This window comes from Schistocerca serialis, chromosome 4, assembly GCF_023864345.2.
Source record: "Schistocerca serialis cubense isolate TAMUIC-IGC-003099 chromosome 4, iqSchSeri2.2, whole genome shotgun sequence".
Taxonomy (NCBI): domain Eukaryota; kingdom Metazoa; phylum Arthropoda; class Insecta; order Orthoptera; family Acrididae; genus Schistocerca; species Schistocerca serialis.
This window is the reverse complement of record NC_064641.1, coordinates 345,330,894-345,355,489: the sequence shown is the minus strand read 5'-3', so window position 1 is coordinate 345,355,489 and position 24,596 is coordinate 345,330,894. Positions and strand designations below refer to the sequence as shown.

General features: G+C 45.1%; 1 protein-coding gene across 1 annotated transcript in view; it reads left to right on the top strand.

Moving 5' to 3' along the window:
- LOC126474447 (MAP kinase-activating death domain protein) overlaps nt 1-24,596 on the top strand; it is a 596,268-nt gene that overhangs the window by 314,604 nt on the left and 257,068 nt on the right. Inside the window, exon 26 of the mRNA XM_050101918.1 lies at nt 4,981-5,110. Coding sequence (XP_049957875.1) covers nt 4,981-5,110 — 130 coding nt within the window. The remainder of the gene's footprint in view (nt 1-4,980; nt 5,111-24,596) is intronic.

Genomic DNA, 24,596 nt, shown 5'->3' with positions numbered 1-24,596 from the left:
TGACAATGTCATTGAGTCAATATGTGAACACCTACTGGTGGTCTGCGCCAGAGCTCCATGTTCAACAATTTACAATGAAAAGTGTGCTCAGAAATGTGTGCATGCACCAACACTGGGCTCTTTTATCAGAGATTCCACAGATAGCCATCTATTGTACTTTACAGAGCAGACAAGCCTCCAAAACTCACATTCTGTGAAGAGTTGTTGATGTCGAAACATTTAATGCCTAGTGGTAGTTTCAAAGTCCTTACACATCTTTTCATAGGTGGTTTTGACCTTAGCATGTGAACATTCGACCAACTTCACCGTTTTTGAGATACCTGTTCACAGGCTCTGCATAATGACAAACTGCCCTTTGGCAAAGTCTCTTACCTAAAAGAATTTCCCCATTTGCAGCCCATATCTTTGCTAGGGTGATCCTCTGTCTGTGTCGGCTCTGCTTACATTCTTTCATTACTACATCACATGGCCACAACACCAACTTGCAGCATCCAACATCATGGTGGGCAGTAGTCATAACATTTTGGCTTATCAGATTGTGTGTACAATGAGACAGATGTCAGTTCCAAATTAGTGTATTTATAAATGGGTTTCTATCAACAATATATGGAATTAATAACAAGTAGGACTGATTTCGTATTGCAAAAGATGCTGTGCTGTCTAAGGAAGAGGATTAAAAAATCAAGAAGGATCTGTATAATGTCTCAAATTAGTAATTGCAATAAAAAAATTAAATATGTGTGTACAGTAGTTAAAAAAATAAATGAGGAAATCAGCTAATGTATGTGAGAACTTTCTTATTAAAGAAAAAGCCAAATAATAAATGATAAGAGTTAGATAGCCAACAAATTTATTAATCATTTCCTTAAAGTTGCTCAAAAGATTGGCTTTGATATTTCAAGGATAGTGCAATAGAATACATGCAAGAAGGAGTGGTATGTACATACAGGCAAATAACAATTAATGCATGACCTATCAAAGACATTAAGAATGTAATTAACTCCCTTGAAGGTGAGACTCACATGGAGTTGATAATATGTCAAGTGAAGTTCTAAAACCCTGTTCTTCACAGGTATAAAAAGTATTTGTCATATATGTGATACATTATTGTCACAGGGGATATTACCAGATAGACTGAAATATTCTGTTTTCAGACTCCGTTTCAAGGAAGGTAATAAGACAGGTATGAATAATTTGTGAACAGTATCAGTTCTACGTTGTTCTTGAAGGTAATGGAAGAAACTCCAGGACTGGAAAATGAAAATCAAATTTTCTTCACTATTAATAACTGGTTCTTTGCAAATTGACTCTAATTGAACTTAGATGAAATGAATTACATACAATTCTATAATGTACAAATGAAACAGGAAATTGTAAACCCTTGGGTGTTAATATTCATAGTAAGCTGTACTTAAAGTCACATCTTAAAACTCTTCTAAAACATCGAAGTTTGCAACCTTTGCACTATGGATAATACCAGATCCTTGGAAGGGGATGGGGTGGGGTGGGGGGGGGGGGGGGAAGGGGGGGAAGAGGGAGATCAACAACTTAACTCTCCTGTTTTCATTCACTAACGACTTATAGCATTTTTCTGGGGTTACTTGTTATTGACAAATAACCTTTTTGGTACACCGATGCATATAGTAATAAAAATATGTGGTGTCAACTCTAGAGCCTCTTTGAGATAGCCATTTAAATAGTTGTGTTTAATAGTAACATCCTCAGAGTCCATTTGCTTCTTTATGAAGTTTTAACAAAGAGATAGAGGGGCTGGCCAGTACTTACCTCAGCTCAGTACAGCCGATAGATACACAAAACAGAACAGAAAATTTACGTTCCTAGCTTTCGGAACTTTGTTCCTTCATCTGGGAGGAGAGAGGGGAAAGAAAGGGAAGAAGGGAAAGTGGATTCAGTTACTCACAACCCAGGAACGTAAATTTTCTGTTCTGTTTTGTGTATCTATCGGCTGTATTGAGCTGAGGTAAGTACTGACCAGCCCCTCTATCTCTTTGTTAGTATTTGTTTCACATCTTTATATGAGATATTTCCATTAATCTTGTAGATCTTTAGGAAGTTTGTTATTAAGAATCAAACACAATTTGAAAAGAATAATAACATTCACAAATATAATATTAGAAGGAGAACTGACACTATCCACCACTCAAAGCGTGAGACACAGAAATGAATGAGATATTAAGTGACAAAAATCTCTGACCATCCACCCGACAGTATAAAGGATCTAATAAATAAAAAAAATTAACTTCAAACACACATATGATCAATAGTTCCTTCAATTCTACAACAGAATGTGTAATAAAATTGTGTGTGTGTGTGTGTGTGTGTGTGTGTGTGTGTTGAACAGACGGAGGGGGAGCCATTGAACATAGTTATGTGTAAATCACAGCTAAACAGTATTTAACTCAAGATAATCATATAAATGGTCAGTATGTTGCTGTATTTTGGCTGAAAAAAAGTATTTCAACTGTAAAACTTAGATGTTTTGGTTGTCCAATTATGGTGTCCATGTTCCACTAATTGGTACACAGATTCTTATATTTTTCGTAATATCAAGGCCATTTTTTAAATATGTATGTTTGTTAAGTATTGGGGGAACAAGAGGAAAATTTTAAGCCTACAATACATTCAGAATAAGAGTGACATAAAAAATGTATGTTGGAAATTCGGGGATCGGGTGAAAATTATTACAAGGAAACACCAGAAACAAGAGTGGGTAAATGAGAATTAAGAGATAATCCAAAGTACTGAAATTTGATTAAATCACTGCTTGTGTTAGGCAGTTCCAGCTTAGAGTACAACAGCAAGCCACGAGTATTTGATTTCAATGTTGAGACACTAGTTTTCAGAGTACTAGAGTTCACACATGGCTTTATGTGCCTGTTTGGGGGAACACATTTCTAGTTTCTTAACTATGTTCCAAACACATGCTACACAACTATTTAAAACCTACCTGTATACATAGAGCAATATCATAGTACTCAAGTAGGTAAAATGTTTGTCTTTTATTAAGTGCAACAAACTGGTGGTGGATAATATTTACTGCTGCTCATAGTGCCCAGTGGGTAACAGCATTTATGAAAGTAAAAACAGAGGGTAAAATAGTAAGGGGGAGAGGGTGAACTATGAGGGTCTATATGCTCTGGGACAATTGGGAAATCTGGGAATTCTTCCACGCAGGAAAAATCTGTGAAAAACCCAGGAATTTTTTAGAATCCCATGAATTATTCATTGTTTTAGTTTTCAGTTAAATTTTTGTGGTTTTGTTAAATTTTTGTGGTTTTGACTGGTAAAAACTGATCTGTAACCTAGAATTTTACTTTAGCCTGCTACTGTAGACTTATACTACAGCAATAAAAAATAAACGAGAGAATAACGCCAAAATAAAACTTCCATTGCAAAGAACATGCACCATTTATAACAACAGAATGCAATGCACACACAAGACTCTGTTCACAGCAAGATGTGTCAGAGGCTTTAGGATGAAGACCATGCAGTACTTTATAGCAACAAACTGCTTTCGATTAGCATGACATCACAACTGTTTACATTTCTAACAGGCTGCAGTAAAATATTGCAAATGGTGGCTTGAGAAGCATTATTTTCAAGATAAAGTTCACTTTATGCAAGATGAATTATGTTATGTGTGAGAAAGTGCAATGCATTTCTTACATCACAGAGTGTTAGACTACCATTCAAAACTAATAACTGTGGACCAGCCACTTACAAAAATTTTTGTCCCAGAAGACCAGCCATTTATGCCACTATTTAAAATTTTTCTGGCATGCTAAAAAGAGACTAAGATCCAATGTTAGTTTTTCATATTTATCTTTATTCTTTCATGGATTACAAATTATGCAATAATGATGACAAAAATATAATAATCCTTCATAAAATGTACAAAGTGAGTTATTAAGTGGTTTCACTTGTAACTGGCTTTTCTGTGGGAAAGTCGAAGTGCTTGATGGAACATGTATTCCGCCAGGTATCCCTCTAAATGTTCAGGGCATAGCTGTAAAATTTATAATCCTGCTTCTCGGAAATCTTCAGCAGTGATCTTAGGATCTTGCCTAACCACAACCATGGAAAAAATGGTTAAATCATTTTGACAACCAATATTATACGTGATAGCTTAGCTTTTGTTGTAGCTATACTGTATGGATATTAACTTAAACCATTAGCTTCGTCTGTTTGTGTGTCCTTGTTACTTTACTGTGAGGCTGCTGTTGGCTGACTACATAACATATTCTACTCTCTGAATACCTGCTGTCATTGGCTGGCAAGATCACATGACATGAGCTATGATTGGCTGACAAAAGCACATAACAGTCTCAGTTTCATCACTTCGGAAGCTACAGTGCTGTATTTGGTGGAATTTTTGTTTATACTTCTGTAATATGAAAATATGCAGTGAAAATGTTGCCACTTATCAAAGATGTTTCCAGAATGCATTGTTCTTTTTTTTACTCTGTTTTACAGCTCCAATGGAAAGTATATTGTCAGTTAACATGGAAACAACAAACTTTCACCAGGGGTACAGTGTACTTCCAACCAGGAAAAAGTGTAAAAAGTGCATTTTCATCCCAGAAAAAGTTTTTTTTTTTACTGGGAAATCTGGGAGAAAGCCAGGATTTTCTTTAGTTTGGCTGTGCGTAGCCCCTGATAGTTTTCTTTACGTGACAATTACATAGTCTCAAATAATTTATGTTTTCCGATAAAATGTTATGCTAAAGTCTAGAAAGTAAATAAGAAATAATACACATAAAGGAAACAGTGCTCTGTAACAGATGCTTGAATACTTCTTTCATTGCCTTTTGTATAATCTTCAGATTCTTTAAGGTAATGTCTGCTCTTAAAATGCTTTGACTGGTTGAATAAACTGACAAACTCAAACTGTACTCAGAACTAGCATTTGATGAGGCAGTAGTACTTTGTTTTGACTAACGAACTTCCATTCTGTTCCAGGCATCAAGTCCATTTGGAAGTCATGAAAATCTGAAGTCCCCGCAGAGCCCACATGGTTTCCAGCTTCCCCCTCACTCCGATTTTTATCCTCCAGACAGTTCTCGGAAATCATCTCAGGCTGGTATTTATGGTGAGTGGCATCGAATGCACAGCTTATTTGTCCTTCTTTTCAGTTTATCGATTATGAATTATTTTTGTCAAAAATGCCATCTCCCCTCTGTAGGGTTATTATGAGAGAATATTTTTCAAAAATGTTAATTTTTTGGCAATATTCATGTAGTACTTAATTGATTTGTTATATATATATATATCTTCATCACTTCTTTCTTTCTTTTCCTCAAATTTTATATATATATATATATATATATAACAACAAAGATGATGTGACTTACCAAATGAAAGTGCTGGCAGGTCGACATAAAGGAAACAGTGCTCTGTAACTGTCTGTCGACCTGCCAGCACTTTCATTTGGTAAGTCACATCATCTTTGTTGTTAGATATATATTTCCTACGTGGAATGTTTCCCTCTATTATAACTATATATATATATATATATATATATATATATATATATATATATATATATATATATATATATATATATATAAAAAAAAAATAACAAAGATGAGGTGACTTACCGAACAAAAGCGCTGGCAGGTCGATAGACACACAAACAAACACAAATATACACACAAAATTCAAGCTTTCGCAACAAACTGTTGCCTCATCAGGAAAGAGGGAAGGAGAGGGGAAGACGAAAGGAAGTGGGTTTTAAGGGAGAGGGTAAGGAGTCATTCCAATCCCGGGAGCGGAAAGACTTACCCTTAAAACCCACTTCCTTTCGTCTTCCCCTCTCCTTTCCTCTTTCCTGATGAGGCAACAGTTTGTTGCGAAAGCTTGAATTTTGTGTGTATGTTTGTGTTTGTTTGTGTGTCTATCGACCTGCCAGCGCTTTTGTTCGGTAAGTCACCTCATCTTTGTTTTTTTATATATATATATATATATATATATATATATATATATATATATATATATATATATATATATATATATATATATTTTATTTTCTCAGGCTTGTCTGACATTTGGCATTACCCCCAAAGGCCTCACACTCAAAGTTCCCATCTCTGGCTGCAACCCTTCCTTCCATCAGTCCCTATACCAGTTCCAAACTGAACAATCCATTGCCCTCACCCACCTAATCCTTCACCTACACATCAACTCAGCGAATGAACACACCCGTCAACTCCTATCCTTAATAAAAGTCCTTAATCTCTCCTCTCCCACATCCACACCGGCTGTTCAGAGCATCCTCCTACAGGCCAACCGTAAATTAGAACAGCATGCCACCCTCCACCTCAAAAAACTATCCAATCTCCTGGTTTCCCACCTCCGGAAAGGCAACTCACTCACCCTTCACAACCTTTCCAGCAAACCTCAACCTCCTCTCATTGCACACAAACCCAGTCTCTCCCATCTACTCAATCTCCCACTTCCAGCTCCACTCCCTCCAAAACCTCAAAATTCCGATCAACACAATCTGGAACCACAACACCCTAATTCAGTAGTTAACCTTTCCTCCAAACCTCTCTCCCAATCCGAAACCTCTGTCCTATCCAAAGGCCTCACCTTCAGCCCCACTCCCAGATTCAACCAAACAGCCCTCGTCAAAGATTTACTGTCCTACACTCGTACTCTCTGCTGGAAGTATCACTTTGCCACGAAGAAAAATGATCCTAATCCTACTCCTAATGATCCGACTCCTCAAGACACCATCCAAATTGAACCCTGCCTGGAACAGTTCCGTCCTCCGTCACAGCGGGACCCACCTCCTCTTCCTCAAAATCACCCTCTCCAAACTTTCCAGGAATTTCTGACTTCCAGCCTTGCGTCTCAATCCTTCTTAAAAAACCTTAATCCTACACCCAACATCACCACTGCTGAAGCCCAGGCTATCCGTGATCTGAAGGCTGACCGATCCATCGTCATTCTTCCGGCGGACAAGGGTTCCACGACCGTGGTACTTGATCGTCGGGAGTATGTGGCTGAGGGACTGCGTCAGCTTTCAGACAACACCACATACAAAGTTTGCCAAGGTAACCCCATTCCCGATGTCCAGGCGGAACTTCAAGGAATCCTCAGAACCTTAGGCCCCCTGCAAAACCTTTCACCTGACTCCATCAACCTCCTGACCCCACCGACACCCCGTACCCCTACCTTCTACCTTCTTCCTAAAATCCACAAACCCAATCATCCCGGCCGCCCCATTGTAGCTGGTTACCAAGCCCCCACTGAACGTATCTCTGCCTACGTAGATCAACACCTTCAACCCATTACATGCAGTCTCCCATCCTTCATCAAGGACACCAACCACTTCCTTGAATGCCTGGAATCCTTACCCAATCTGTTACCCCCGGAAACCATCCTTGTAACCATTGATGCCACGTCCTTATACACAAATATTCCGCACGTCCAGGGCCTCGCTGCGATGGAGCATTTCCTTTCACGCCGATCACCTGCCACCCTACCTAAAACCTCTTTCCTCATCACCTTAGCCAGCTTCATCCTGACCCACAACTTCTTCACTTTTGAGGGCCAGACATACCAACAATTAAAGGGAACAGCCATGGGCACCAGGATGGCCCCCTCGTACGCCAACCTATTCATGGGTCGCTTAGAGGAAGCCTTCTTGGTTACCCAAGTCTGCCAACCCAAAGTTTGGTACAGATTTATTGATGACATCTTCATGATCTGGACTCACAGTGAAGAAGAACTCCAGAATTTCCTCTCCAACCTCAACTCCTTTGGTTCCATCAGTTTCGCCTGGTCCTACTCCAAATCCCATGCCACTTTCCTTGACGTTGACCTCCACCTGTCCAATGGCCAACTTCACACGTCCGTCCACATCAAACCCACCAACAAGCAACAGTACCTCCATTATGACAGCTGCCACCCATTCCACATCAAACGGTCCCTTCCCTACAGCCTAGGTCTTCGTGGCAAACGAATCTGCTCCAGTCCGGAATCCCTGAATCATTACACCAACAACCTGAAAACAGCTTTCGCATCCCGCAACTACCCTCCCGACCTGGTACAGAAGCAAATAACCAGAGCCACTTCCTCGTCCCCTCAAACCCAGAATCCCCCACAGAAGAACCACAAAAGTGCCCCACTTGTGACAGGATACTTTCCGGGACTGGACCAGACTCTGAATGTGGCTCTCCAGCAGGGATACGGCTTCCTCAAATCCTGCCCTGAAATGAGATCCATCCTTCATGAAATCCTCCCCACTCCGCCAAGAGTGTCTTTCCGCCGTCCACCTAACCTCCGTAACCTGTTAGTTCATCCCTATGAAATCCCCAAACCACCTTCCCTACCCTCTGGCTCCTATCCTTGTAACCGCCCCCGATGCAAAACCTGTCCCATGCACCCTCCCACCACCACCTACTCCAGTCCTGTAACCCGGAAGGTGTACACGATCAGAGGCAGAGCCACGTGTGAAAGCACCCACGTGATTTACCAACTGACCTGCCTACACTGTGATGCATTCTATGTGGGAATGACCAGCAACAAACTGTCCATTCGCATGAATGGACACAGGCAGACAGTGTTTGTTGGTAATGAGGATCACCCTGTGGCTAAACATGCCTTGGTGCACAGCCAGCACATCTTGGCACACTGTTACACCGTCCGGGTTATCTGGATACTTCCCACCAACACCAACCTATCCGAACTCCGGAGATGGGAACTTTCCCTTCAGTATATCCTCTCTTCTCGTCATCCGCCAGGCCTCAATCTCCGCTAATTTCAAGTTGCCGCCACTCATACCTCACCTGTCTTTCAACAACTTCTTTGCCTCTACACTTCTGCCTCGACTGACATCTCTGCCCAAACTCTTTGTCTTTAAATATGTCTGCTTGTGTCTGTATGTGTGGATGGATATGTGCGTGTGTGCGAGTGTATACCTGTCCTTTTTTCCCCCTAAGGTAAGTCTTTCCGCTCCCGGGATTGGAATGACTCCTTACCCTCTCCCTTAAAACCCACTTCCTTTCGTCTTCCCCTCTCCTTCCCTCTTTCCTGATGAGGCAACATTTTGTTGCGAAAGCTTGAATTTTGTGTGTATGTTTGTGTTTGTTTGTGTGTCTATCGACCTGCCAGCGCTTTTGTTCGGTAAGTCACCTCATCTTTGTTTTTATATATATATATATATATATATATATAAACACAGATGATGTGACTTACCGAACGAAAGTGCTGGCAGGGGTCGATAGACACTCAAACATACACACAAAACTCAAGCCCCCGCAACAAACCACCGCCCCATCAGGAAAGAAGAGGGAAGGAGAGGGAAAGACGAAAGGATGTGGGTTCCAAGGGAGAGGGCAAGGAGTCACTCCAATCCCGGGAGCGGAAAGACCCACCCCAGGGGGAAGAAAGGGACAGGTACACACCCATACACACACACACACATCCATCCGCACATACACAGACACAAGCAGACATTTATAAAGGCAAAGAGTTTGGGCAGAGATGTCAGTCGGGCGGAAGTAAAGAGGCAAAGATGTTGTTGAAAGACAGGTGAGGTATGAGCGACGGCAAATTGAAATTAGCAGAGATTGAGGCCTGGCGGATAACGAGAATAGAGGATATACTGAACGGCAAGTTCCCATCTCCGGAGTTCTGACAGGTTGGTGTTAGTGGGAAGTATCCAGATAACCCAGACGGTGTAACACTGTGCCAAGATGTGCTGGCCGTGCACCAAGGCATGTTTAGCCACAGGGTGATCCTCATTACCAACAAACACTGTCTGCCTGTGTCCATTCATGCGAATGGACAGTTTGTTGCTGGTCATTCCCACATAGAAAGCTTCACAGTGTAGGCAGGTCAGTTGGTAAATCACGTGGGTGCTTTCACACGTGGCTCTGCCTTTGATCGTGTACACCTTCCGGATTACAGGACTGGACTAGGTGGTGGTGGGAGGGTGCATGGGACAGGTTTTACATCGGGGGCGGTTACAAGGGTAGGAGCCAGAGGGTAGGGAAGGTGGTTTGGGGATTTCATAGGGATGAACTAAGAGGTTACGCAGGTTAGGGGGACGGCGGAAAGACACTCTTGGTGGAGTGGGGAGGATTTCATGAAGGATGGATCTCATTTCAGGGCAGGATTTGAGGAAGTCGTATCCCTGCTGGAGAGCCACATTCAGAGTCTGATCCAGTCCCGGAAAGTATCCTGTCACAAGTGGGGCACTTTTGGGGTTCTTCTGTGCGAGAGTTCATGGTTCAGAGTAGTTTCAGGGGTAAGACAAGGCTGCAACCTGTCTCCGTTGTTGTTCATATTATTTATGGATCATATGTTGAAAACAATAGACTGGCTGGGTGAGATTAAGATATGTGAACACAAAATAAGCAGTCTTGCATATGTGGATGACTTAGTTGTGATGACAGATTCGATTGAAAGTTTGCAGAGTAATATTTCAGAGCTAGATCAGAAATGTAAGGACTATGGTATGAAGATTAGCATCTCCAAAACGAAAGTAATGTCAGTGGGAAAGAAATATAAACGGATTGAGTGCCAAATAGGAGGAACAAAGTTAGAACAGGTGGACGGTTTCAAGTACTTAGGATGCATATTCTCACAGGATGGCAACATAGTGAAAGAACTGGAAGCGAGGTGTAGCAAAGCTAATGCATTGAGCGCTCAGCTACAATCTACTCTCTTCTGCAAGAAGGAAGTCAGTACCAAGACTAAGTTATCTGTGCACCGTTCAATCTTTCGACCAACTTTGTTGTATGGGAGCGAAAGCTGGGTGGATTCAGGTTACATTATCAACAAGGTTGAGGTTATGGATATGAAAGTAGCTAGGATGATTGCAGGTACTAGTAGATGGGAACAATGGCAGGAGTGTGTCCACAGTGAGGAAATCAAAGAAAAACTGGGAATGAACTCTATAGATGTAGCAGTCAGGGTGAACAGGCTTAGATGGTGGGGTCATGTTACACACATGGGAGAAGCAAGGTTACCCAAGAGACTCAGGGGTTCAGCAGTAGAGGGTAGGAGGAGTCGGGGCAGACCAAGGAAAAGGTACCTGGATTCAGTTAAGAATGATTTTGAAGTAATAGGTTTAACATCAGAAGAGGCACCAATGTTAGCACTGAATAGGGGATCATGGAGGAATTTTATAAGGGGGGCTATGCTCCAGACTCAATGCCGAAAGGCATAATCAGTCTTAAATGATGATGATGATGATGATTATGATAATGCATGAAAATGTTTAAAAATGCATGAAAAGTGTCGAAATATGCAAGATCAAATAATAAAAAAACATGGTAGTTACTGCGTGCATTATATCTCAAAGTCGAACCTGTGCATATAACTTGTGAAGAAGAGTGCTGGCCATGCGAAAAATCGGCACATTTAGCATGCTGATATCATTTTCAGAATACTTTCTGAGAGAGTTTAGGAAAGGAGCCTTTCTTGGATTATTTTCTGAAAATTTGCATACTGTGTTTCAAGCATTGTTCCTTCTTTGCTATTGTTGTCGGTAACAAGCGGATGCGATGCGAGTGAGTAGCAGTGAAACAATCAACATGTACAGGACAAACTTTGAGATATATCACATGCAGAGGGGCATGCTCAAAAGCTCCATAACATTTTATTTAATAAACAACATATAATCATGAATTTTTTTTGAACAGCATTAACTTTTAATTAATACTATTGGACCAAAGCATCATTTACAATTTATTTTACATTTTTCTATTATTGTAAACATAAATGATAAAGTACTGTTCCAAATGTTCAGTAGTAAGATTGTGTGTTCAGTACTAAAAACAATTTTATAAGAAGGAAATATAATATAATATAAACCGGTCTCTAATGATAACATTATGCCAGCAGTAGCACATAATGCAAATATCAAAAGGAGGCATCTCGGTAGTTTGAGAGGGATCAACCAAAGAAATGTTTTGTGAGCACTTCATTTCACCATGTTTCATACCCTTCACATTTTGGTACATCTACAGTTTCATAACAGTGACCTTCAAAATTGGTTACAGTTTTCTGAATGTTATCTATGAAAAGTAAAAATGATGCAGCATGTCTCTTCAGAATTTTGTTTAACGGATAAGTATTGTTTACAAATGATGGGCAAGTCAATCTTTGCAGTATGCACCAATTGTCAGTTGAAAATGCATACTGACTTCAAGAAATAGATAAAACATTTTTTTTCTCTCTCAACATTCAGTGCTTATATTTCTGGACACACACATAATTGGTCCCCGTTTTATTGATAGAATCTAAATACACTTAGGTATCTCAAACTTCTAAGACATGCTGCTGTTGCACTTACTGGAAGACATCCCACTTGATGTAAAGCAATCAGTGTTATACCAACACGACATATGTCCCTCCTATTCCACATATGTAATGACAGACCCCCACTTTAGAGAACATTTGGAGAGCACTGGAATGTTTGTTCAGGAAACACAAAATGATATGGACACTCACCAAATGTAACACTTCATACTTTTATCTGTGGTGAAAATTAAAACAAGAGCTCTATTAGGAAGGTAAAACAAGACCTCTATTAGGAAACACTGGCAACTCCTGGAGCCATGAATTGCCTTATAACATGGGCCTTTGTTCTGGTTAACTCCAAATGAAATTCTACACACAGTATTGTTTCTACAGAATCACTTTATAGTGTGCAGCAATGCTTTAGGCCAACATTTTGGGCACTGGCATGATAGCCATAATAATAAAGACTTAAACCTTGCTTGAGTTGTGTGTTTTCTGACATGTGGTATAATAGTACAGGTGTTTGTGGAACCTCTCCTCCTGATGTCAGGACAGTGGTTGGTGGTGCTGTTATCTTGATTCTATGTGGCTATGTCCCATACATGTTAACTCATTGAAGTTCGATTAGAAGATTCTTTCAAGTACCACAGAAAAAAGTATGTAGTTTCAGTAGAAAAAAACAAAGTTGGTATCCTATTTTGACATATATAAATGATAAAAGTTATTTGCGAATATCAGGGAATTCATCATTTTTTCCACTATAACTTGGCAAAAACCACACCCATTGAAGTTCTATTAGAAGATTCTTTCAAGTACCACAGAAAAAAGTATGTAGTTTCAGTAGAAGAAACAAAGTTGGTATCATAATTTGGCATATATAACTGATAAAAGTTATTTGCAAATATCAGGGAATTCACCATATTTTCCACTATAACTTGGAAAAATTGCACCATGGTATACTTATTCATTCTTTATATATTTGGGGTCGCATGTCTTAGCTCCTTCATCCTCTATTTCTGAATGTATTATAACATATAACCCTCTTAGTGATTTATCTGTTGTCTAAATTATGTAAATCTCTGTGGCTGAACACTATATGGAATTCTGGATACAGATCATAATATACGTAATAAACAGTTCCCAAGTTTTCCATATACACATATATTTTACCATAAAGACTGATACACATGAACACTGCATGAAGTACAAAGGCAGACTGAATTAATCGTCAGAGCAGTTCATGTTCCAGAGATTGTAATTTGTGTGGTTCATGTGAGCTATCGATGCCACACAGCCCCCCCCTCCCCGCCCCGCCCCTACACCACAGTACGGATTACAGTCTATGACCACTGAGGGGAGGTCGTGTGGGTGTCAGCTTCGGCATGAGTGGTGCAAGTTGGCAGGCATACGACCGGAAGCTCCTTCTCCGTCGGGTCGGCATATGAAGGTGTGGTGAGCGCCTGCCGGTCCAACTCATAATCCAAAAAGCAGCAGGGAGGACTAATGCATCAGCCAACTCAGGAGTAGCGGTATGCGAGAGGAGGTGGCATGTGAGTGTGCCTTCCCCGAATGCATACTGAGCCGTCTGAAGAAATGAAAGCTCGAACACATGATGGGTCGCACTCCTGTGGGAGAGACAAGCTGTGCTCTATCTTGACGTTGAGTTCCTCAGTGAGGGTCGGGCCTGTGCTGTCGGTGAGCAGTAAAAGAACATGATTATCTAACACCATAAACGACATGTCATCGACGCGGTCAGGTGGTACATTGCGGCGCAATATGAAGGACGGGGTATCCGTGTCTCTAGCACCTGAAATGTCTTCAAAACCTGTGAGAGGGATGATGATGACATGCCTGAGGAACCCGTGAGCTGTGGTGGTGACTCATTGGACGAAGAAAACCCAACTATAGGTTGCTTGGACTTGTTAGCGGGTTTGTCAAAAGAACATGTGCTCGGGCAGTCCAACTGGGATGGCAGAGGGGTGTCGGAGTCTACAAAGGCAGGCTTCAGCCTGTGTAGAGATCTTTTATCATAATGTTGAACATCATCTCACCCCTCCGGAGTACTTTGAAGGAGCCGAGGTAAGGAGGTTGTAAGGGTTGTCTGATAGAGTCGTTCCTGAGCATGATGTGTAAGCAAGTGCTGAGTGCAGTCGGCATGTAAGTGTCAGGTGAGGAATGGCTGTCCGGGTGTTCCTAAAGTGTGCATGCATCCTTCCGATAAAGTCTGGGAAGGAGGGGGACTCTCCAGGATCTTGGGGGAGAATTAGTTCCCCTGGTAAAACTGGGTTTTCACCGAAAACAAATTCGGAAACTGTCCCATGAAAATCTGGTTTAAATGTAGAATGTAGGCCCAGCAACACCCAAGGAAGTGCTGCAGACCGGAGACAGTTGTAACACCTGAGTTCAGTTTTAAGGGTGCAGTGCCATCGTTCCACCAACGGGTGGGTGCTTTGTGGGTGGTAGGCTGTTGTATGGATCTTTTTAATACCACAAAGAATACAGAGAATTGTAAAAAGTGTAGATCCTAACTGTCGACCGTGGTCGGTTGTGATGGAGGACGGGCAGCCGAGCCTAGTGATCCAAGAAGAAACGAAACCCTTGGTCACAGTTTCTGCTGTGATGTTGGGTAAGGGGATAGCTTCCACTCAACGAGACATTCAGTCTGTTGTGGACAGGATATACCTGTGGCCCTCCGATGGAGGCAGGGGACCAATAAGATCCATATGTACATGACGGAAATGTCACTTAGGGATGTCAAACTTGCCGAGTGGTGGAGAGGTGTGACGCCCTATTTTGGTTCATTGACAGGAAATGCAGCTGTGTGCCCATGTTTGACAGTCCTGTTTCACATCTTTCCACACTAAACGCTCGGTGACGAGGCGAGTGGTGGCTCAGATGCTGGGGTGGGCGAGATTATGCAAGGCGTCGAAAACCTGTCGGCACATTGTGGGTGGGAGCAAAGGCCACAGAATGCCCGTAGAAGAGTCGCATCACACTTCGTCTGAAATGCCAGGGAACTTAGCCTTGGTAAACATGAGTGAAGACTGTGGGTCCATGAGCAGACCCTGAGTGTCCTCATCCGAAGCGCCCCCAGGGGCTCAGCATTCGTTTGCTGGGTACGGGCTTGGCGACCCCGGGGTTCCTGAGCTGGGGACTGGTAAGCGCCGCCAGTCCCCTGTCACCGTAACCTCTAAGCATACTTCAACGACCACCGTGCGGCGCAGCGGTGGAATGTTGTGTGTCTCAGGGAATGGGGATCTTGGCTTGACCGCCCGGGTCGCGAGGATGGAATACACCTCTATAAAAAACCCCTCAATCTCAAGGTGTGCTGCGCGCCGATGAGATGCATGGCTGTTGAGGTGGAACAGTCGTTAGCGGGCGACCTCTGGGGAGTCTGCCGCACCTCAGTTGTATAAGGCTTACCTAGGCATGCGGGGCTCTGTCTAGGTGGACTCCTAGTTCCCTAGCTGCTCGTGGGACCGAGATGGAACCCTCGAACTTTTCTTCTTCTCCCCCCAGCGGAAAGGGTGGGCCGCTGGTAGGTTCTAACACCCAATCTCACAAGAGGGCTCGTGTAGCCAGTCCTCCTGATTCAGGTAGTAGTAGTAACAGAACGCATGCTGCTTCGCAGAATGTGTTTCTTATAATTAAAAGAAAAGATGGGAGTTTCGACAAAGTTTCGCCATTTTACATCCAGAAAGGCTTAGAAGGTATTGCTGGTACATTAAAATCTGTAAAGCGCTTGCGAAATGGCACCTTGTTGGTTGAAACATCTAGCTTCCAGCAAGTCCAGAACCTTCAGAAGGCACAATTTCTTGGGGAGTTTGCGATTGAGACTGAATTTCACAACACCTTGAACTACAGCAAGGGTGTTGTGACTTGCCGAGATCTCGTTGATATTCCCCTAGACGAACTGAAGGCTGAATGGTCCCGGGAAGGAATTGTCGACGTGCAACACGTTATGAAACGGGTGGATGGTGCTCTCCTGAAATCTGACTCGTTCATCCTTACGTTTAACAGCACCAAATTGCCCGAGTATGTGAAGGCAGGTTTCCTACGTCTCAGTGTACGGCCTTATTACCCCAACCCCATGTGGTGTTTTAAGTGCCAACGCTTTGGACACACTACTCTCGGCTGTAAAGGGGAAGCCACTTGCGGGAAGTGTGGTAAAGCCGCCCATGAGGGAGTTGGTTGCTCCTCTCCTCCCAAGTGTGTCAACTGCTCTGGGGATCACCCTGTGTGGAGTAGGGAATGTAGAGTTTTCCTTGAGGAACGGAAGATCCAGGAACTTAAAACCACCAAACGCATCCCGTACGGTGAGGCAAAGAAAATTTACAAGTCCCTGCAGCCGCCCACGTTCGCTGCTTCCTTTTCTTCCGTTCTGAAACAGCCAGTCTTGAAAACTGATGCCGCTACACAAACGGAGGTTGCTACTGTCAGCACTAGCACCTGCGTTTGTCAATGTACGTGTGCTGCTGCTGTTCCTGTGAAGCCTGCTGCTCCTCCCCGGCCTTCTGACCGGGCCGTGGTCGCTGACGTCATGGAACCTCCTTCCCCTTCCCAGGTCCAGTCTTGTGCAATGCCCAGCGCTGCTACACCCCCTACTGCTTCTGAGGTTTTGGCTCCACTGCCACCTCTGGCCAGAAAATCGAAGCCCAAACCAAAGGTGAAGACTCGACCGCTCAAGGAGACTGAAGTCCTACAGTCTGCTGATGTTGATGTCGTTCTTTCTGACGTCTCTCTCGACTCCTCTTCAGAGGCGATGGAGGTTGATGTCAGACTGGGGCAATCATCTCGCCCCAAAACTGAGCCTCCACCTGTTGTGGCCTCTCCTCCCCGACAGAAAGTGCGACTGAAGGTCCTCCCACCCTGATCGATGGCTCCCATTATACAGTGGAACATGAATGGATTCCGGGCACATGTGGAGGAACTGCACCTCCTAGCACGGCAACGCCCCCTGTGCTTGTGTTTACAGGAAACACATCTAAAACCCTCTGATGCTCCTGTACTCAGGGGCTATACGTTGTATCGCAAAGATGACCTGACTGGAGACAGAGCCAAAGGCGGAGTCGCCGTGTTTGTCACTAATGACCACCACTCCTCTGCTCTCCCCCTGGATACTGACCTGCAAGCAGTTGCAGTTGCAATTCATTCCCGTCGAAGGCTTACTGTTTGCTCCCTTTATTTACCCCCTCTGGATGCAATGACCTTAGACGCTCTCACAGATCTTATCGACCAACTCCCGCGCCCCTTTCTCCTCCTGGGAGACTTCAATGCCCATCATGTCCTGTGGGGCTCCACTTCTCTTTGCGCTCGAGGTCGAATTTTGGAGAGCCTCCTCACATCTCAAGTGTTGTGCATCCTCAACACAGGTACTCCGACTCATTTCTCTACTGCTACAGGGTCATTCTCAGCCATTGACCTATCTTTCTGCTCTCCAACCCTCACCGACTCTGTTCACTGGGAGGTCATTGACGACCTTCATTCCAGCGATCACTTCCCCATCCTCATTCATCTCCTGGATGGTGTATTGCTGGAGCAGAGGCCGCCATCGTGGATGGTTGGCAGGGCTAACTGGCCTCTGTTCACTCGATTGGCTGTCTTTGAACGCCACAACAGCGTACAGGAATGGGTGGATCACATCACACTTGTGATCCATCATGCTGCTGACCTGTCCATGCCACAGTCTTCTGGCCCTCCTAAGCGGCGCCTTGTGCCTTGGTGGACGGATGAGTGCCGACAGCCATCCGGGACAGGCGTGCGGCTCTTCGCCGATTTAAATGCCGCCCAACAGCAGTCAATCTTACCGCCTTTCGCATCGCGAGAGCCAGGGCACGCCGTGTCATTAAAGAGAGCAAGAAAAGGTCATGGCAGGAGTTCCTGGACTCCATCAACCGTTCCACTTGTTCCACAAAAGTATGGGAAGCCATCCGGAGGATTTCCGGTAAACGCAGCCGTCTACCAATAGCTGCAGTCCTGAACCAGGGATGCCTCCAAACAACACCCAGAGCCATTGCTCAGACGCTGGCAGAGCATTTTGCACAAAGTACTGCCACTGCAACCCAGGATCCAGCATTTCGTCGCTACCGTGCGACTGTCGAACGAGCGAAGCTGGACTTTCGGTCGAACAATTCTGAGGCCTACAACTCCCCTTTCTCCATGTGGGAACTTGAATCGGCACTTACTGCGGCTTCTGACACCGCACCAGGTTACGACCGCATCCGGTACTCCATGCTTCGCCATCTGCCAGCGGCGTCAAAGGAAATCCTCCTCGAATGTTTTAATCTCATATGGCGGACGGGAGTTTTCCCCACCTCGTGGAGGGAGGCAATCCTCATCCCTCTCCTCAAACCAGGCAAGGACCGCACATGTCCCAGTAGTTATCGTAGTATTGCCTTGACAAGCTGTGTCGGAAAGACCCTGGAACGAATGGTTAACCGTCGTCTGGTCTGGCTGCTAGAGACCAGGCAGCTCCTTAGCCGCTTTCAGTGTGGATTCCGAAAATTTCGGTCCACAGTCGACAACCTGACACTCCTCGAGGCGGCTATTCAGCAGGCTTTCCTCCGTCAGCATCACTGTATCGGTATCTTCTTTGATATCAGCAAGGCATATGATACTACTTGGAGACACTGTATTCTTGCACAACTGCATCAATGGGGCTTTCGTGGCCGCCTCCCCATTTTCATTCGGTCTTTCCTGTCTCAGCGGTTTTTTCGGACCCGCGTTGGTAACACACTGTCTGATCGCTTTGAGCAGGAGAACGGTGTCCCCCAGGGCAGTGTTTTAAGCGTTACCCTCTTTGCCATAGCCATAAACAGTATAACGTCTACAGTGAGGAGTCCAGTACAGTGCTCCTTGTTTGTGGACGACTTTGCTGTTTTCTGTTCCTCCTCCAGTGTTGCAACCGTGAGCCGTCAGTTGCAGCTAACAGTGCGGCGGTTAGAGGAGTGGGCTGCAAAGACAGGTTTTCGGTTTTCTGCCGATAAGTGTGTTTGTGTTCCTTTTAATCGTTCTCGTCGTCTTTTTACTTTGCCTGCCTTGCATATGGGGGATGCTGTCCTACATTCTAGAGACGCAGTGCGGTTTCTGGGACTAATTTTTGACTCCAGGTTGTCATGGCTGCCACACCTACGTGACTTGAAAGCCAGATCCCTGAAGGCACTCAACATCCTCAAGTGCCTCAGCCACAGGTCTTGGGGCGCGGACAGGGCGCGTCTCCTTCAGTTTTATCGGGCTTTTGTGCGTTCGCGGCTGGACTATGGGTGCACAGTATATGGGTCAGCGAGGCCGTCTTATTTGCGGATCCTTGACGCTGTCCACCATGCTGGGATTCGACTGGCCACGGGTGCTTATCGGACCAGTCCCATACCAAGTCTCTGTGCTGAGGCTGGCGAACCGCCACTTACCATCCGGCGGCAGCTCCTTCTGGTGCGCCAGGCTTGTAAGTTTCTTGCGGCTCCCAGCTCGCCTGCTCACCATCTTGTTGCCCATCCACCTCTGGACCGCCTTTTTTCCCGCCGTCCCCGGGCTACGTTGCCATTTGGGATCCGTGTGCAACGTGTTCTAGAGTCGCTCGGTGTGGAGTCTGTACAACCCCAAATCCAGGGTTTTAACCACCTGCCACCCTGGTTACTGAAGAGGCTCAGAGTGATTTTAGATTTATTGCAGTACAAGAGGGGTTGCACTCCTGCCACCGTTTTTCATGCAGCATTTTCTGCTGTTTTATCTGAGCACCACGACTATGTAGCGGTTTTTACGGATGGGTCGAAACAAGGGGATTCCGTTGGCTGCTCCGTTGTTTTTCCGGATCGTGTCCTTAAGGTCCGACTGCCTCCGCCTTTCACGGTCTTTGATGCAGAATTGTCTGTGATCTTGCGGGCGCTGGAGGAGATGAGACATTCTTCCTCTCCTAAATTTCTTGTCTGTTCCGATTCCCTCAGTGCCCTTCAATCATTGCACCATTTGTATCCGGCAGTTACAGTAGTCCAGACCATCCAGGATGCCCTCCTCCGACTACAGCGACTGGGGAAGGTTGTAGCTTTCTGCTGGGTTCCGGGGCATGTTGGCATTGCTGGGAATGAAGGGGCAGATCTCGCAGCCAAGGAGGCGTGTCTCGCCCCACAAGTATCTCAGTGTGCTATCCCCTTGCACGCACTCACCTCGCTGTTGAGCTCACGGGTCATGCGTCGGTGGGAGGACGAGTGGCTGGACGTGACTGACAATAAGCTCCGTCTAGTCAAGCCCACAACGCGTGTGTGGTGTACTTCCTTTCAGCCCCATCGACGGGACGAGGTTCTCCTCACTCGGCTTCGAATAGGCCACAGCCCTATGACGCATGGCTTCCTGCTCCGGCGGGAGGACCCTCCACTGTGTGGTGCTTGCGGCGTCCAGGTCACTGTGCGCCACGTTTTATTGGATTGCGTTTTATTTTCTGACCAGCGGGCCGCGGCTGCCTTGCCAGCGGACCTGCCAACTCTTTTAGGCAACACTCGGACGAATGTGGTTAAAGTTTTAAAGTTCTGTGCCATGTCGAATGTTTTTACAAAGATTTTAGGGAGGGGATTTTAACTTGTTTCCTGTGTGACAAGCTCGCCCATATTTTATGTAAGTGGCCAGACACTGACGGTTTCCTATGTCATTCTTGTCGCTATGTTATCCCTTACCTTAGGTTTTACCTTCTCAGGTCGTATTTTCCCTCTTTTCCTGCTTTGAGTGTGTTTTTCAGTTTTATTAGGTCTCTCCACATTCGTTCCTTTTACTGTGTGTCAGGGCGCTGATGACCTCGATGTTGAGCGCCCATAAACCCCAACACACACACACACACTCATCCGAAGCCTGTAGAGCGGCGAGGTCGGATAAATTGATGATACTTGAAACAGCATTGATCAGCGAGATGAAATCAGTGGGGATGTTCTCCGCACCTTTGATGTAGCATACGTCTGTAGTAAATTGAGAGACCAGGTTGAAGTCGCAGAAGCGTCGGGGAGGAAGATCCTCTGGCGGATTGCAGAAGGCGTCTGCCAGTGGTTTGTGATCAGTAAGAATGAAGTAAGGATGGTCCTCGATGTCAGTGCGAAAATGTTTGACAGCCTCATACACCACCAGAAGCTCTCTATCAAAAGCAGAGTATTTCTTCTGTGCTGTAGACAGTATTTTAGAGAAGAAATGCGGTGGTGAAACTGTGTCGTCTTTGCTCTGTTGTAATACTGCCCCGACCACGATGTCACTGCTGTCCGTAGTGGTGAACAAGTCGGCAGATGGGTCAGGTGGGTGAGTATGACTGCGTGAGCTAAAGCTGTTTTAAGAGCCCTGAAGGCCTCTAGCATGGGTTCAGTCCAACAGACTGGTTTAATGCCCAAAGTTTGTTTGCTGGAGAACGAGTCCATTAGCAGGGCCTGCATGGTGGCAGCAGGAGGTAGATAACAGCAGTAGTAATTTATAGTACCTAAGAAACGTCTGAGTTCTTTGTACGTAGCTGGGGGTGGCAATGACATGATAACCTGCACGTGGGGTTTGGGAGGCTGTATTCTGTCTGCGGAGACAGTGTGTAATCCAGAAATGTCACAGAAGACTGAGGCAATTGGAATTTTTCTTTGTTGACCTCCACATCGTTGGATGCCAAAGTCTGGAGGACTTGGGATAAATGATCTTCATGGTCTTCAGTCGATTTACTGAAATTGAGTGTGTCATCCAGGTATGCGAAGCAGAACTCGAATCGTCATAAGATTGAGTCAGTGAAACATTGTCATGTTTGTGCCACATTCTTTAAACCGAATGGCATGAAGTTGTACTTGAACAAACCGAGTGGCAAGATGATCACAGTCTTTGGAATGTCTTCCAGCACTATGAGAATCTGCTGATAAGCATGTTTGCCGTCAGTCACACTGAAGATTGTGGCGCCCGATAACATATGAGTGAAGTCATGTATGTTTGGCACAGGGTAATTGTCTGTGACAGTGCGAGCATTTAAACTTCTGTAATCACCACACATTCGAAAAGAACCATTGTGTTTGGTGGTGAGGTGAATTGGTGAAGACCAATTGCTGTCTGATGGCTGTCAAATGCCTGCCTCCAGAAGTTAGTTAATTTGCTGCTGGGCCACACACAACTTATTGGGGTCGAGGTGTCTAACCTTGTGTCTAATAAGAGGGCCGACAGTGGTAATTATCTTGTATGTCATTCAGTCAGTGATTCAGTCATGGAAGAGACTGATAACTGCACATAAGGCTGAGTACCATACTGACATGGAGTTTTGGGATGAGTGGGCCATGATGAGGTGTAGCCATTAGCGCAAGTGAGAAAAGGCAGCATGAAAGTCACATGCCTATTACGTGAGCGCAGCTTGTGCTTGTTTGTAGAGGTCGGCTGCATGGGTGCTTGGGCAGTGCGGAGGTCACTGAACACAAATCGTCACACGCAATGAATGTTTCTGAACTAACCTGATGAGTGTTCAAACTGATGCTTGGCAATGAAGTCCGATCCAGTAAAGGAACTGCAGATTGCAGTTTCAACAGCGAGGTGCGGGCCGCAGTGAGCTCATTGTAAGTGTGAGCAATGCATTGTTTCAGCTCGTCGTTCTCCTGACAGAGGTGCACTGCTGAGCCGTATTCTGAAAGTAGGTTAATGATGCAGGTTACAATCTTGCCCGCGAGTGTGGAACACTCATGGACTAAATCCCATGTTAAGGTGGAAACAGAATGAGGAGAGTGGGTGCCGGAGTACAGCATCTGAGTGTTTGACAGGTGGTGTAACATTGAACACTGGACTACATTTGGGGAGAGCTTGTAATGGGACAAAAAAATCCATACCGAGAATTGGTTTGTCGATGTCGGCGATGTACATGTCCACGGAAAATGCTGAGAAGCGGATAAGTGCACCATTACTTTCACAGAATCGACAGTTTGTAACATTGATGCGTTGACAGCTCGTAGGAGAGACTACATCAGTGAAAAGTTGGCAGCAGCCAATGATCGAGTTATGATAGACATGTCAGCGCCAGTGTCGATTAGGTAGACAAACTGCAATGAAATGTCTGTCATGTATAAACGACCGCTCAGCTGAGGGGACGAGTGGACGGAGTGCAATGTTAGGGGATGTCTGTGAAGTTCCTCGCAGGACTCGGTGTCACTTAGTTCCTGTGGTCGGCATTGGGTGTTTACAAGGTAACATGAACTTCTTGGCCTCAGCCCCAAAAATCTTGTGGTACCAACAGTATGGATGAGCTGGATGTGGTGGTGGCAGTGACTGTGATAGCGGGGGAGGCTGTCCTCGTTGATCTGTTCTGGGACATAAATCAGGATGTATGAAGCATGGGTGATTCTTGAGTGCTCAGAAAGAGGAGAGGGCAAATGAGTACTGCCTGGCAGCATAGAAGGTGTGGAAGCGGAATGGGCTCTGCCCCTGCCTGCAGAGGGCCAGTAAACAGGAGGTGTAGTGTCACACAGCGATGGTGGATGAGCTGGGTGTTTCTGGTGCAGGAGCGCATACAGCTGATCTGCGATGTGTAGGCAAGAACCGATAGACTCAAAAGAGTGCGGCAGTAGGTGTATCTGTAGGTCAGTAGGTAACTTGGCATACCATACCGCCCACAGGGTGACGTCTGGCATCATGTGCTCACTTATGAGTAACATGAGGCAGCACCAAAGTTGTGACGGAGTGTGGTCCCCAGGTGCTCCTCATACAGAATCTTCATTATCAATTCTTGTGGCAAGCAGGAAGTTGGTCCAGTATTGTTTTCTTGGCGAACTCATACTTCGGTGGTGGTGGAGGCGAAAGTAGGAGATCACAAATTAAATCCAAGTGGTCGTGAAGGTGTGTGACCAAACATAGGAGCTTGGAGTTGTCATCAGTCACTTGATGCAGCTCGAAGAGGTGCTCCACCAGTGCAAACCATGAAACTGGATTGTCCTCGTGTAGGGGAGATAGCTAGGGTAGGCGGACTGGAGGTGGAGACGAAGGTGGCTTCAGCGTTTCTTGGAAGGCCTGCAGTCCCGCTGCACAACAGTTCATAATAGGATCCGGCATCACTGGAGCGGAAATGTTACTAGCACACACGTTCAGAACAATGGCTGGTTGTATAGTCTCTGAAGATGCCTGAAAACATGGCACGGCAGGCATAGTTGGTACTGCAGAAGTGAATGGGCGAGCAGGGTGTAATGAGGGGCTGTAATTTGGACCAGATATTGCAGGAATAGCACTGACATTGTCGAACTCGGAAATGACATGGAAGGCTAGTGTGGCAGACACAGATGGTGCTGCAGAAGGAGTGAGCGGTTGTGTGGTCAGAATCGAGGCCCCCTGTGGGGTGGGGTGTGGCCTGG